The 16,026-nt window shown below is 40.1% G+C and overlaps 1 protein-coding gene across 12 annotated transcripts in view; it reads right to left on the minus strand.

The window, feature by feature from the left end:
* Window positions 1-248: 248 nt before the first annotated feature.
* Window positions 249-16,026, minus strand: part of mapta (microtubule-associated protein tau a) — a 41,827-nt gene continuing 26,049 nt past the window's right edge. For 2 of the 12 annotated variants that reach the window (XM_008293614.1, XM_008293615.1), the window contains exons 11-16: window positions 14,226-14,318; window positions 13,550-13,642; window positions 13,260-13,352; window positions 12,114-12,206; window positions 11,088-11,169; window positions 9,453-10,133 (exon numbers count right to left, since the gene is read on the minus strand). In XM_008293614.1, coding sequence (XP_008291836.1) covers window positions 9,808-10,133; window positions 11,088-11,169; window positions 12,114-12,206; window positions 13,260-13,352; window positions 13,550-13,642; window positions 14,226-14,318 — 780 coding nt within the window. In that variant the 3' untranslated portion in view covers window positions 9,453-9,807. Of the gene's footprint in view, window positions 5,578-7,921; window positions 8,073-9,452; window positions 10,134-11,087; window positions 11,170-12,113; window positions 12,207-13,259; window positions 13,353-13,549; window positions 13,643-14,225; window positions 14,319-16,026 lie in introns of those variants that run through there. The other 10 variants (XM_008293624.1, XM_008293617.1, XM_008293622.1 and 7 more) reach the window with 8 other exon arrangements.

Genomic DNA, 16,026 nt, shown 5'->3' on the forward strand with positions numbered 1-16,026 from the left:
TTTGTATAGCGCATATTTACAACAACAGTCATCTCATCTCAATTTTCTCCCCAGAACTGCACAAAACTGTTGAAAATCTGACTTTTTTTTCTTGTTTTTATAGTTTCTTACTGATAAATAGTTAATTTTTTCAATTTTTAGTTTATTCAACAAAAACAAACCAGTTCAGAGGGTTATTAATGCCGATATTCGACATCGGGGAGGGTTTTCGGACACATCTCTCACATTTCAATCCTCCACACGCCGACTGTGACTTCATAGCATTTATTTTCAAATACACATATACAGCAACAAGAATCATCATAAACCAGTTATTGATAAAATGCACAATAACGAGAACAATCACATTTCCACAACTGTACAGCGTCAGAAGTAAACCCAAAGAAGAAGAAGAACAAAATCAAAGGTGACGAGTTTTTGTTACTGCAGAAACCCCCTCCGACGTGACCTCGGGATGGACTCCCGTCTGTCCTGCACACCGAGACGAACGTGGTTCTACTGGAGCAAAACAATTGAGCATGCAGATAATGTTGCATCACACCCTTAAGTCCTACGTGTCTGCTCTGGTTGCTTCGCTGGAAATAAACCTGACACAGCCGGGAGCAAAGGGTTTGACCCTTTATCGCACATTTTCTTTTAAAAAATCCTACATGGGTATATCCTTCCGAACCCAGAGCATCGATAAACAGGATATACAAAGAGACCACTTTGTGAAGGGGAGGCAACAAGCAGACGGCTGTCTCTCACATGAGCTGCATGCAAGAAGCTGGTTCACTCATTAGTGCGAATAATGAATCACTAGGAACACTGGCTGTAGGACGTCTGAGCACATGAACGTCAGGGGAACGTGTTCTTGTTAATTCGTCTCCAGCTCGTACAAAATACAAGGAAAACAACCTGAACTGAAAAGGTACAGACCTGGGCTGCGACAGGAAATAGAACACATGGACAAAAGTATGTGGACACACCTTTACTGTAATACAGAAGTTTTTTTTTTGTTTGTTTGCTTTTTAAAATTTAGTTAATTCCAATAAAAGTAAATCCAATAACTAGTTTACCAACCTGAGGGTCAATCTCTCACTAAAATCCCTACAGTGGTCACTAGCATGTCAGGGCTAGCCACTAGTGTCTCTATGTTAGTGACTAACATAGCTACTAAATAGCATCGCTAAGCTAGCCCTAGCCAATAGCATCCCTAGACTAGTCAGTAGCATCCCAAAGTTACCAATCAATATTCCTATCTCGCCAGAAGCTCAACACCTGCATTCCTATGCTAGTGACTAGCATCACAAGGATCTCCATTAGCATCTCTAGACATGTCACTAGCATTGTTAGGCTATCAACCAGCATTCTTATGCTTGCAAATCGTATTCCCAGGCCGCACTTGACCAGCCCATCCCTATGTAAGTCACTAGCATGCCAGGGCTAGCCACTAATGTCACTAGGTTAGTGATTAGCATGCTTAGGCTAACAAATAGAATCCTGAGACTAATCGATAGCATTCTTAAGTTAGTAGAATGCCAGATGCAGCCATTAGTATCACTAGCAAGTGACTAGCATCCTTAGGCCACAGAATAGCATCCCAAGACTAGTCAATAGCATTCTTAAGTCAGTCATTAGCATGCCCGTGCTAGCCACAAGTATTGGTAGGCAAGTGGCTAGTAAGCTTGGCTAGCCATTAGCATCCCTAGCCTAGTGAGTTTAAAGACTAGAGACCAGCATGACTACACCAGTGACTTGCAATCCTTAGGCTAGAAAATAGCATCACTGAGCTAACCACTAGCATCTCTAAGCTTGTCACTTGCATTTTCAGGCTACTGACCAGCACACCTTTGCTTGCGACTAACGCTGATGTGCTGCCCATGACCAGCTTAGGAATGCTCGTGACTTGTTCAGATGCTAGTGACTAGTCTAGGGATGGTCCTTCAGTTGTTTAAAGGTAGAGTTTGCAGTGTCTACCACCTCCCATCACCTTTAGGATGACCTGGTGCGTCAACTGAGAACTTCGCCGTTGATTTCACAGCAGCAACACGCTCAGTTTTGAGTCACAATCACACTAGCATTGAACATTCACGTGTCCACATACTTTTGCCATGCAGCTTTCTTTGTAACTTTGCAGGGAATTCGAGCATTTCATGAATCTTCTATATTGGTGCCGAGGTACGGATGCACACACAGTAATAATGATAAACCGCCCAAGCTCGTGAACTCGTTGCTGTACAGTTTCTCTCGTTACTCACTTCAGCAGGGATCCTTCCTCTCCACCCATCCATCCAACATCCAGCCATCCATCCATCTGCTTCGCAACACAGTCAGTCATTCTGGCTGAGTACATTTTGAACAGGGTTAAGGGTTCAAACCTTTAAAACGAGACTATGTAACTTCTGAGAGGAGAAATAACGCAAACTTTACAAACGAGCCCGATTCATTAACAGTCAAACATCATTCAAGAGTTAAAATCATTATTTTTTGCTGCTGTAGCCTCATTAAGTCTAACATATGTTAGCAAATGTTACCGAGTCTACCTAGCTTAGCATTTTAGCTACACAACAACTTAGCATTTTGTAGCCGCAGCTGTGTCTGATTAGCAAAAGTTACACAGTCTCGCTTTAAAACTTCATGATATATTCAATAACTGCGATGAACAATATTCTATCTACCTTGTAAGTGCAGTTTATAGCCGTTTAAATACTGTAATCAGTGATGAACTCACTCCGTCTCTACTCCTGATAATTTAGCCATGAAAATTACACTTTAAATGTCGTTAAGGTTAATTTTCCTCCTCATACTTCAAGCTGTAGCGCATTTACAATAGAGCAGTAAAAAAAAATCAACACCGACAGTAGCAGGCACAATACAAATGTTTCTTCATATCAAATACATGTCATATCCACAGAGTACGATTATAAAACTGTGCCCAACACAAACCAAAGTTTCTACTCTATCTGTTCTGTTTTTTTTTTAATCCAGGTTACACCCTTTGTCACCTACAGCGCAGGAGCTGTGTCAGAAATAAAACTACTGAGCGGCTGCAGGAGCCTCGAGGACAGCGACTGATTTAGCTCGAGAGGCCGACGTGATCTTTATGATCTCTTTATTTGATCAAAAAATTCACGATGTGATTTGTTCAATGTTGCTGCTTTATGTTTTTTCACTTTGGCCAGAATTGAAATATACTGGGGGCTTTACCGTGATTTAAAAACACTCTCAAAGCAGGATATGCACCCCTAGATTTCACCAGTTGTATTCCTAGGCTAGCGAATACCATCGATAAACTAGCCACTAGAATTTGTATACTAGCCACTAGCACTCCAGGGCTAGCAACCAGTATCACTAGACTAGCCACTGGCATCCCTACACTAGTCATGAGCATTTGTAGGCTAGTCGCTACCATCTGTACACTAGTTACTAGCACAACTACACTAGCTATTAGTACCTCAGGCTAGCCAATAACATCTATACACGAGTGAATAGCATTCCTCGGCTAGTCACAAGAATCCAAAATTAGCCATTACCATAACTAGGCTAGTCACTAGTATTCCAGAATTAGTTATTAGCATCCCTAGGTTAGTCACAGGCATCCAAAATTAGCTACTAGCATCCCTAGGCTAGTCACTAGTATTCCAGAATTAGTTATTAGCATCCCTAGGCTAGTCACAAGCATCCAAATTAGCCACTAGCATCCCTAGGCTAGTCACTAGTATTCCAGAATTAGTTATTAGCATCCCTAGGCTAGTCACTAGTATCCCAGAGTTAGTCATTAGCATCTCTAGACTTGTAGCTATCATCTGTACACTTAGTTACTAGCATTACTAGCCTAGTCACCAGTGCCCTATAATTAGCCAGTCACGTCACTGCTCGAGTCACTAGCATCCTAAAATTGGTTAGACGAGTTAGCATCAGTGCATTAGTTAGCAGTATTACTACACTAGTCGATAGTGTTACTGAACTAGTATCCCAACATTATCCATTAGCATCTCGAAGCTAGTACCCAGCATCTATATACTAGCCACTAGCATCCCTAGACTAGTCACTAGCAGAATTAGCCATTAGCATCTCTTGGCTTGTCACTAGCATCCCCAGACCAGCCTGGAGATACAAGCGACTAGTATACAGATGCCAGGGACTAGCCTACGTACGCTATTGTCTGCTGAAGAGATGCTAATCGCCTTGTAATGCTAACTGTCTAATATTGGGATGTTTGAGATGTGCTCAGCCACTAGCATCCCTAAGGAACATTAAGTAATATTTAAAAAACATGTTGTAACAATTAAGATGAAAAAAATGTAAAATAAGATTGACTTTTAAGGTAAGAGGCCACGATTTTACACGATTAAACTTAACGACGACACAACACAGTAATTTATATAAATAGTTAAAGTAAAATTTGAGTAGAAAAATAAAATCAAAAATAAAAAAATATGGCCTGAGACAAACTGGCTTTTTGTGCTTTGTGGGTTTTTTAATGTGTTTCTTGGCTGTTAGAGGACAGTAAACGGCGACTTTAATGGCTTAAATGTTGCTGCGAAATGAGACCGACTGGCTCAGGGATGCTGGCTACTGGAGCGACAACTGAAAGATCCCGTCGTCCTCTCGGCCGCTAAATCAGTCACGAAGGCTCCTCCGGGGTCTCGGTGGTCTTATTTTTGGCACAAGCCCTGCCAGAGTCACTACAGTAGCTGGAGGTGCAGCACATGTCGGGACTACACAAAGCAAAGACAGCAGTGAGGTCTGAAAGCTTCTTTTTTTGTTGTTTTTTTGTCTTTTTAAATCTGCCTTGACGAGAAATTTGCTACTTTTCTTTCAAACGGTTTCCCTCCGGCACCCTCACCACACCCTGTAACTGTTCCTTCTGCTTTAATCCGAACCCCAACAGTCTGCATTTCCCTCCGTTTTCCAGGTTAATTTGTTTTTTTTTGTTTGTTTTTTTTATATAGATATATATATATAAAAAAAAGCCATCAGGGAACACCCATCGAAGGCGACACTGACGGGATAAATTTCTAAAAGGGTTCACAGTCGATGTGACAGGAAACCAAGTGACGGTGTCAGATTAACGGGGTGGAGATAAGATCATTCCTCAGATTCACAGGGAGGATTTTGCTCTGCTGGGGTGCTTCAACTCTTAAAGGGACACTTACAAAAGGTTGAAATCAACGAGAGATCAAAGACCACAGAGAGAAAAGTAAATACAAGTCGGCCTAACTCTGCTTTTTTTTTTTTTCTCTAATAGTAAACCAGTTTTGGAAGGGTTAGTGGAGGATTAAACGGTGACGGGGGAGCTAAAAAAAACGTCCTGTGAAAGTAACGAGGAAGGCGTCACAACTCCTCTAACGTGGTCGCGTGGTCGAGGTGGAGGGTGGAAGCGTCGGGGCGCGTTCACAAGCCTTGTTTGGCCAGCGAGGCGGACACCTGGTCGGCCAGCGTGGAGAGCTGCGGAGAGTCGGCCATGTTGATGCTGCCGGAGGAGCTGACGGTGCTGAGCTGGTGGGGGGAGTCTTCCAAGGAGACGATCTCAGCGCCGTGGTCGGTGCGGGCCTTGGCTGTCTCGCGGAAGGTCAGTTTGTGGCTCTCAATCTGCAGCAAGAGCCCAAAAAAAATACTGGATTTAGTTGATTTGTAAAGCTCAGAAGGCCTAGAAAGTCTTTTTTATATGAAGTTTTGTTCCTTATGGACAAAGCTTGAGTGTCTACATACTTTTGACCAAATAGTGCAGCTGCCGTATTAAAAATATTAGAAAATACAAAAGTTAACCTCATATTTGTGTGACGATTATCTGAAAACTTGGCTAGTGAGTGTGTCTGACACTAGGTCTTAACTTGTAAAGTGTTTGTGGACATTATTTTGGTGATTTCTACACTTTTTGCTCCATAAAGTTTGAGTGTCCACATACTTTCATACACAAGTTCAGCTGCTGTATTAAAAATATTACTAGAAAAAAATACATTTTATTTATCCCTAAAACCCGTGAGTTCAAATCTATTTTAATTATATTACTTATTATTTTACTGGGATTTCACATAACATACTGACATTAAATAAGCCAGAATCTGGTTTTTGAACCACAAAAGTTTCTATATTTGAAGTTCTTATCTTGAATTTCAAGTTCAAGGTCCTACTAGAAAACTCTGAAATGTGTTTGTAGAGAAGTTTCATTTTCTCCAATATTTAAGACAATTTCATGGATAATTTTGAACGTGGCATTTTTTAGTAAAAAGGTTTGAAAGTATTAAAATTGAATTAAAGTTAAAATATAATGTCTTATGGTCATTTCCAGCCAGTAGAACTCTACAGGTCAAATGAAAATTCACTACAAACTGCACTGAACTGAGTTACTGACAGACTTCAATCAGTTTCTGTCCATTTTATACGCTCATGGATTAACTATTATTATTATTATTATTGTTATTATTATTACTATACACAGCCGCAAATCATGAGAAAAAATAGGATGAAATGTTGATGAATTTCTTTATTTTAATAGTTTAATATGAGTAATTTTAGGCCTTATTATTTCAACTGATTTGATTTCTGACTGAAGAATGAATTAAACTGCATCCTGGTGCAGGGTGAACAGCTCCCTCTGCTGGTCAACAGCAGGTACAGACAGTAAATGTGTAATCAGATTACAGACAGCTCAAGTTCACCGTGTCATTTGGTCTTTACAACAACCGGCACAAGCAGATTAACCTGCTGACGAAACAGCTCCGGGAAGTGTTTCCTAACAGCTCAGCCTGAATTATAAATGAAGTCATCTTTATATTATCATCCTTGTTAGTCTGAAATAGAATAAAATCCACAAATCCACATAAAATAGACTTTAACACAATTTAATGATCTATCTATCTATCTATCTATCTATCTATCTATCTATCTATCTATCTATCTATCTATCTATCCATATGTTTTTTTTTTTTTACTGCATTTAAAGTTTCGTAAATGTATAAAATGTAAAACACAACAACACACATGTGGCTGTAAAATTACTGTTTTTTTTGTTTTGTTTTTTAAATCCTATTTAGGTCAACATTAATGATTTTTTAGTAATATCTGCCGTTATTTGAAACAAAACTATAATTAAGGATTAAAATCTAAAATTTTACTGTTATTTTACAGATTTTCCATGTTGTTTTAAATTACAGAGATCTTGTAAAATACAGACAAAAAGTTTTATTAACATGTTGACTTTTTTTTTTTAAATGTACAAACGTATTTTTTTTAAAATGACCATTTATTCTTTTACAATGTTTGACTGTAAAATGAGACCTTTTTTTTTTTTTTTTTAAACATTTAAATCAACAAATATTTTATAACAATATTAATATTATTAAATCTGCTTTTATTTGTTCTATTTGGGCTGGAATGATAAATAATTTCTTCACTGTTGATTGACAGATTTTCCCTGTTTTGTTAAATGACACAGATCAAGTAAAATCAGGTAAAAAATAAAAATAAAAAAAGACCATTTATTCTTTTACAGTGTTTGACTTTACAATTAAACAATTTAGATAAACAAATATTTTATAATACTAATATTAGTATATCTGTTGTTATTTGTTATATTATGTATAACTGTATAATTACATATAATCATTTATATTAAGGCTTGAAAATGATCAATGATGTATTTTTCCCAGTTTTGTTCAAACTCAGATCGTCTGTAAAATCACAGAAATTAAAGGACTATCGTACAAGTTATGTGAAATTAAAAAAACATTTTTAAATATTTAAATGACCTACAAATATTGACATTTTAACGATATTTCCGCTGGTTTTGCAGTTTTACAATCATCATTTTTTTCTCACCACAGTTTTTTGTACGTTGCATTAACGTTCTAACTGAGCTCTCATGGATGTACGGTGACGCTAAACAAACCAGGTGTGAAAAGCGTCTGTTGGCGCTCGTCTTGTCGGTACTTACAGGAGTCCTCAATCTTTATGAGGGGGTTCGTCAGGATGGGGGTGGAGGGAGCTGAGGGGACAGTCTGGGGGGACTGGGGGGGGGTGACAGCGGGGGAGGGGATGGAGGGGCTGTCTGAGGTGCTGCCCTCGGCTTCCTTCCCCTTCTCCCTCTGCAGAGGAGCCCAGCGGGGACATGACAAAGGCATGCAACGAAAATACATGTGATGGGTTCAACGGAAAATCCAAAACAAAATGCAAACACAACATGTGAAGAAATGAACTCTGCAAATAATGATGATGATGAGAAGCGAAGCGGCGGGACGCAGGCTGAGGTGGAGACGGACGACGAAGCGGCGATGAGGAGCGATGACGATGTGTACAGGCTCTGAAGTGGGCATGTGTGGGAAGTGATTCTTACATGGAGCAGAGGAACGTGGTTACTAATGAGAAACACGAGCGTCTGGGTGTTGTTCACTTGATCTATTAGACCAGGGGTGTCCAATCCTGGTCCTGGAGGGCCGTAATCCTGCATGTTTTAGATGTTTCTCTCTTCCATCACACCTGATTCAAATGATCAGCTCATCATCAAGCTCTGCAGAAGCCTGATAACCATCCTGATCATGTGAATCAGGTGTGTTGGAAGAGGGACACATCTAAAACATGCTGGATTGCGGCCCTCCAGGACCAGGATTGGACACCCCTGTATTAGACGAACCTCAAACTAATGTGACCGTGGCTGTGAAACATTCGACCACTTCAGCTAATCGAGGTCCTGTAAAGATTTTGAAGCACCACGGTCACCTGGTGCTTTAAGAGTCTATCAGCTCTATTTGTTATTTTTAAAGGAGAAAAAATGTGAGATCCAAACCTGCAGTGCTTCATTATCTCTCTTTCTACATGTCCTCTCTTTCAGTCTTTACTTTTCAGTCGAATATTGACGTTTCTTTGACAGTATTTTTACTGTGCAACTGGAGGAGAACTTAGAGAAAATGTGCAAACAAACCGAGACACAGTTTGTCTGCAGCCTCTAAATGAGCCCCAGCACCTGCCCTGAGCGCCCTGAACCTGTGATGTCACTGCTGTTTCATAGAATGCATCATAGAAACCAGAATTAGATCCTAACACCATCATAATTCTTACTCCAGCTTTTCTAGTTGGGTAAAGCGTCTCCAGGCTTCTGAAATCAGGACGTGATGTTTAAATAAAGCAGAAGGCTCCATCTATGTAGACGACTGTCATGCAAAAGGAAAAGTTTGGGAATGTGGATGTTGTGAGGGGATGTCTGAAGATTTAGTTCTGATTTGAGCTCCTCTGCACCGACTCTCAGTTCATTTAGAAGTGACTTTAAAATGGTTTTAATGGTTCAAGCATCACTACGTGGCGTACATCCCCTCAGGTGCTGCTGTGAGCACATTTTAAAGCCAAATAAAAATCCCCAAACAAACTGGCCTTTAATTAACCCATTTCCCAAAATGAATCTGTTTAAATGTGCTAGAAAAATGCATTTTACTGTCTTGCTTTTAATCTTCTTTTATCACGGCGTGTTGTGTACAGAGTGTAGCTGCTGTATGAAAAAGGTTAGAAATGCTGTATGTTGCATTACAGCTTTGTACAATTTTTATTTTATTATTATGAAAAATCATGTGTATGTAAATGTTTATCCACATAAATAACTTCATTTTATCTTCGCTTGATGTTAAATTCCAACGTCGGATTAGAAAAGCTGGACATTTAACCACAAACTGCTTGTTTTTCCCTCAGAGGAGGCACAAAAACAGGCCTTAGCCCTGAGTTTTGCCTGCAGTCGACCTCAGGCTGCGTGAGACCTTCAGCATTGCAGACAGGACCTGACAGGTGAGGCGTAGGGCAAAATGAGGGTATAAATAGTTTGATTTATTGGGAGATTTACAGCTGAGGACGGTTGGAGGACAGAGAGAGTGAAACTGCAAAAGGTAAACTGAGATCTTCTCGTTGTTGTTGCTCTGTCTGAGATGTGCTGCGCGTTAACCTATCAGAGCATCGCGACAGGCAGAAGATGACGGATGTGATGAAGGAAGACGTCAGCGCACTAATCAGCTGGGTTTTTTTTCCTTTAAAGCTGTAGTGTGTCTGTGATGTTTTTACCCTCTTCGCTCCGCCTCCGGGAACGTGGCCGATGTTGTCCAGAGAGCCGATTTTGGATTGGACTTTGAATTCCAGCTTCTCGTTTTTGATCTCAATGTTTCCGCCGCCTGAACAAGAACAGAACAAAGAACCGTTATTGAGCTTTAGAGTCTGTGCAAAAAAACCACCACGCTGACAAACTACTGCCACGGAGCTCATATGTCGCCCTGAGCTGCACCACCCAGAATGAGGTTATTACAGATGCATTAAAAACATTTAAATTCTAGCATTTGTAGGATTTTAAACCTAAAACTGGGTCCTGAGTTGATTCAAGGCAGAAAAGGAAGAAACAACTTGACTTTTTTTTTTTTTTAACATTTTCCCTCTAATGTATTTTAAATCAACTCCTACAATATTTTCAGGGTATCTTCTCCACCTTTACTTTGTTGTTTATTACAGCTAATGTCACCAAATAATGTCGTTATTGTCTTTTCATTCTTTCGAACCCCAAAATCTGCTGGTGGGATCTTTTATATAAAGCGAACAAACAAAAAAGATCCTCAAGATAAGCACCAAAATTACACCATTTATTAAAACCATAAACTGTAAAAACAGATTTTCAACTTTCTAACCATCCTTTGACTATTTATCGTAACATGTGCTGTTAAGAAACTTTCAATCTGAGCTGAAAATTTGCCATTTTATCTGAATTATTTTATTCTACATGTGCCATTGAAAAAAAAAAGCTGAAAATATGTTGTTTATTCTGACCAGATTCTGTAAAAAAACCTAAAAATTCTGCACTTTTCTGGATGACTCGGTTACAACCAACTGATAAAAATTCAGGGATTTTCCGGTTGAGCTGTTGTGTTTATACACCGAGCAGACAGGACAAAAGTTCTTAAACAGATTAAACATGTCTGTAGAGCTGTGATTTTTTAACACCTGTGGGCACTTTTCGTAGAGGTGCAGGACTTTATATTGCAGTAAAAAATGAGCCCACAGTGAATAAAAATGTGACAGAAGCACAAAAAACCCCACAGACACTGAGTCCAGACAGTTTTTTTGAATGAAGGTTTTACCTGGCTTGTGGCGAATGTTGTCTTTCGATCCACATTTAGATTGCACGTTGCTCAGGTCGATCTTTTTGTGCACAATTTGAATCTGTGCAGGAAAAAAACAAAAACAGAACAGAGAGCAGAAACAGTTTAAGGCAGAGTAACGCTGTCGCTCGTCTTTGCATGCAAACACAGAGCAATAAACTGGCCTGTTAGTCTCTTTTCACCAGCAAGGAAACACACCGATCACACACACGAGGACAGACTGGATCAGGTGTTAAAATCTGTGAGCGGCTCAAACTTTTTTAATGAAAACGTTAAGCGGTCGTCTTCTGCACCCGTCAACATGCGGCGCTCATGTTGACGGCAGATGAAAGCCGCGTCTCTCAGTCGTGCATCTCGATGCAAAATGAGCTCATCTCGCGGCCGTTTGTCTGGAAACACAAAGCGCTCAGTCTGTCTGAGCTGAGGTCACCTCAGCGCTGATGACAACAGGCACAGTTTGGTGGAGAGGCCCAGCACAGAGACTCTTTGTTGCTCTGCACAGGCTCCTTCTCCTCACACTTTACAGCACAATTAGTTCACTTCACCGGGAGGTCATTAGGATCTATCTGTTTGTTTCTAAAAAAAAATAAAAAATGAAATAAAAAATCTGGAAGAAAAGCATCCACACACAGGAGTCATGCATGTTGGTTTAGGGGCCAGTTTGGGTGCTACAGCTTCAACATCACGCTTACATGAGACCATGAGCATTACATAACAGTGTGAGCACTACAGCACTGACACACTCCTAAGTGGAAACCAGTGACAGAGAAGTGCTGCTAGTACGGTTTAGTGCTGCTCTAGTCGCCCGTATGAAATGCTCATGACTGTCTACAAGTTGAATGATAAAGCTGTTAATAGGAGGTGTTAACAGGTCTGAGTGTCGGGAGCATCGAGGTCAGGAGGGTTGAACACAGACGGAGGTTTCGTGCTCCTTTGTGAAGACGCATTCAGTAGAAGCAAGAAAAAGAAGAAGCCTTGTCACAGGCCGGACCTTGATTTACTCACATTGCCACCACCGGGTACATGTTTTATATTATCTTTGGAGCCGCACCGGGACTGCACATTGCTTAAGTCCAACTTCTTATCAAGAATTTGTACCTGGAAAGTTGATATGTGGGGGGGGAAAGACAGTGTTATCCTGGAGGAAGCAACAGCAGCAGAACTGCGAATGAGGACCAGAGCTGGAGGGGAGAACAGATGCTGGAGGGACGAGTTGGAGGAGTGAGAGCTAACCAGGGGAGGTGGGAACACTTTTAATCTGAGTGAGGATCAGAACGGCTCTCGTGTTGGGGAGATGCCTTCACATGACCATGTTTGCTTGTTACTGGCTTTGGAGCCGCAAGAAGCTGACAAAGGATTTCAGAGGTTTTCAGAATGTGGCAGAAACATCCGGATATAATTCTCTGTGAGATGAAAACGGTTCAGCGAGTTAAATATTTATCTATAAAGTTATTTATCTGTGATCAAAACATCCCAAAGTATTAAAGATGTCAATAAAATCCACCAGGAACTGTACAACCAATCATAATCTGTTGACATTTGTGTAACTTACTTTTTTTTGGTCAACTTCTCTCCAGTATATTATAATTTGAGCTAATCTGTTAGCTGATGGGAAGAAACTTGATCGATTTGATCAGCTTTTCCAACCTGGGACTCGATGCTTTCTCTTCCTTTACATTAAAGTAAACCGGACATTTTGGGATGAAGTTATTACCAGTAATTCTGACGGTAAACTGCTAATTAACGTCTTACATTTGATTATTTCATCATGAGTGTGCAGCAAAGTGACACGTTAGCCAATAAAATAGAACTAATTAAGTGATCACTGAAACTGTAGTTCACAAACAAACATGATGATATGCCCAACAGGTGTGACACAAACCACTAATTTGAACTTTTTCATGTAGTTTCAGGACATTTTTTGGCAGAACGTCCCATCAACATGCTTCATATTCTCATATTTGTATTTGTAACGTGTGCAGAACCAAACATTCCTCTGCAGCTGTGGTTGGATGCAAACTCCTGTCAGACTCTGAAAACCTCTGAAACACTTTGACCACTTTCCATTTTACCGACAAGGTTGGTTTTGATGATTAAAAAACTGCGGAGAAACTCAAAACTGGTGTTGAGTTCATCCCTTAAGTTACTCACATTGCCGCCACTGGGTACATGATTCATATTGTCTTTGGAGCCACACTTAGACTGGACATTACTATAGTCCACCTTCTGATCAAGTATTTTAACCTGGAAAAGTGCAGAGGTGAGGGGAAGAGACCGTTACCCTTCAAATCACTGAGAGCAGTGAGGCTGCTGCTGTAAGCACAGCAGGTCAGCCTTGTGTTAAACAAGACATTTGAGGCAACAATAACAAACATTCCCTCTACTTGTGTTATCTGAAGTTTCAAACTATTGTAGAAGTCAAACACAAGCAGGTCTCTCACCTTGCCTCCACCAGGCGTGTGCTTCAAGTTGTCTTTAGAGCCGCAGCGAGATTGGACGTTGGTTAAGTCCAGCTTCTTATCGAGGATTTGGACCTGCAGAGAAAGAAAAGATAAAATTCTTTAGGAATTAACCTGAGAAGTGGAGGAGGAAGGGATCAGCCCAAAAAGGAGGAAGTAGGATGTTAAAAGGGAGGAGAGCTATGCATATTTGGACTCACTGTGATGAAGCTGCCATCTGTAACTTGTCACACTCGTGTCCGAGGAAGCAACGTGTGAAACTACGGGAGGTTTTCTAATGACTTTGGTGCAAAATGTGACACTTGTAGTGCAATCCCAACAAGCTGTGTCTCGTATTTCTTTAAAATCTTTTTTCCTCCTTTTAGAAACAGAAAATGTTACAGATGCCAGCTTTAGAGCATTAAAAGTTCACCAGGAGTTTTTAGTGCAAAAGGTAAGGGCTATAAAATATACATACATGTTTTAGTGTCTTATTAAAGATTACTGAGCAGATTGTGACGAGTGCCATTTTCTGATTTAAACATGGAGATCACTTACAGGAGAGCACTGTATTTTTATTTTATTATTTTCCTTTCTTTTTACCAAAAGTTGGTTTCGATGATCATAACTGCAGAGATACTCAAGAGTCTGGTGTTGAGTTCATCCCTCAGTTACTCACATTGCCGCCACCGGGTACATGTTTCGCATTGTCTTTGGAGCCACACTTAGACTGGACTTTACTATAGTCCACCTTCTGATCAAGGATTTGTACCTGGAAAAATGAAAACGCCAGCTTTTAGATTGCGAGTGGAGACGAAGAGCGAAGTGAAGCCTGAAAGAAATGGACGTTAAGTCGTGCAGAGGTGCTTTGTGTAACCACATGCAGGCTGAGAGTGATGCTTCAAACTGTGTTTTGGTTTTGAAGCTGGTTTCTCTCTGAGTTATTTCTACTCATTTCTTTAACCAGGTCAATACTGAGCAGGACAAAACACAAGACCAAATACGAGGAGCAATAAACACTGTAATGTTTGGTTTTTAGGCTCATTTTCTCTTCTTTTATGTGCCACTTAAATATCCAGATAAAATCTTTCTCTTCTGAACTCTGAATTATTAAAAAAAATAAAAAATTGGTCCATAAATATCACAACACATGATCCTCTCAGTTTCATCTGTGAAACATCTGACACGTGACTGTAGCCTAAATAAAATTAGACCAAAGACTTGCAGTGCTTTTAATGCTAAAATAGACCTCTAGTGCTACACACACCCACACAAAAGTACAAACACACACTCACAATACACTCTGCACAAGCTGCAGACTGGAGTTTGAGTTCCACAAACATTTGTTTTAGAGGTACAGCAGCTCTGAAAGTTGAAAGATTCTGATTGGCTGATTCAGATCTCAGTAGGCGGGGCCAAAGATTGAGCAGATCCAGATTGTCTCCAGTGTGAAAATGGTTGAAACAGTAATTCTAAAGTGGAATATATAGTTTATATCAAGTGGAAACCTCAAAGGTTGATGGAGATGCAGAAAAGCCAAAAGCTGCAGTTCCCTGAATGGCCACTTGAGGCTGGTTCCAACAGCAAGTCAATCTTCACAGACCCCCATGTTAAAATATAAAACTATACAGCAGAAATAAACATGTTTACAGCCTGGTATAAGAAACATTTTTAGTCTGTTTAGCTAATTTTCCAGTTCATGACAGCTGTATGTGGAGTGAATTTTTATACAACTCATTTATACAATTTACACAACAGTTAAACTGCATTAAGGTTTAAAGTTTGGCCTCATTAAGGTCATGACAGCTTTCATGCCACGTTTCAACCTCCAGCTCCACTCATGCTACGCCTCTGTGCTCATTTATGGATTAGAAGGGACTTAAAGAGTCAGGCATTGCCAAGATGTGACGGCCAGAGAAAAGCGATGAGTAACGGGTTTGTCCATCTTTACATGCAGTCAATAGCTACACCTTTTAAACCGTAAGCATAAAAAACTATTACGCATCCAGCCTTTGACTTGTACTCTGAGTAAGACATGTGAATATCTATTTCTGACATCATCGATACATCCTACTTCATGAAGATAACTATATTAAAAAGTATTACTCCGAGATAGGATCCAACACTAACCTTTAAATTCTGTGTAACAGAGTAACAAAAGCAGTCAATTTAGGCTAATTATCTGATATAATTACCTGCTTCGCGCTGCTGTTAAGGCAAGACATGTAATGTTTGTTGTGAGTGATGTGGCAGCAATATCCATTCAGTTTAGAGGTGACAAATTAGTAGATTCTGCAGTGAATAAAGTAACGCTGGTTGAAAGTCATTAATAGCCACACAAGTCTTTGTCATGGTGACCCATTGCTGACTAAACCCCCACAACGCTCTCTGATCCCCATCATGGACCTGACTGTAGCCAAAGTCCTCTGCAGTCTCTTATATCATTAAACAGGAAGTGTCCACCGTGTAGCCAGCCAGGT

This window comes from Stegastes partitus, unplaced genomic scaffold (genome assembly GCF_000690725.1).
Source record: "Stegastes partitus isolate 25-593 unplaced genomic scaffold, Stegastes_partitus-1.0.2 Scaffold898, whole genome shotgun sequence".
NCBI classification, from domain to species: Eukaryota; Metazoa; Chordata; class Actinopteri; family Pomacentridae; genus Stegastes; species Stegastes partitus.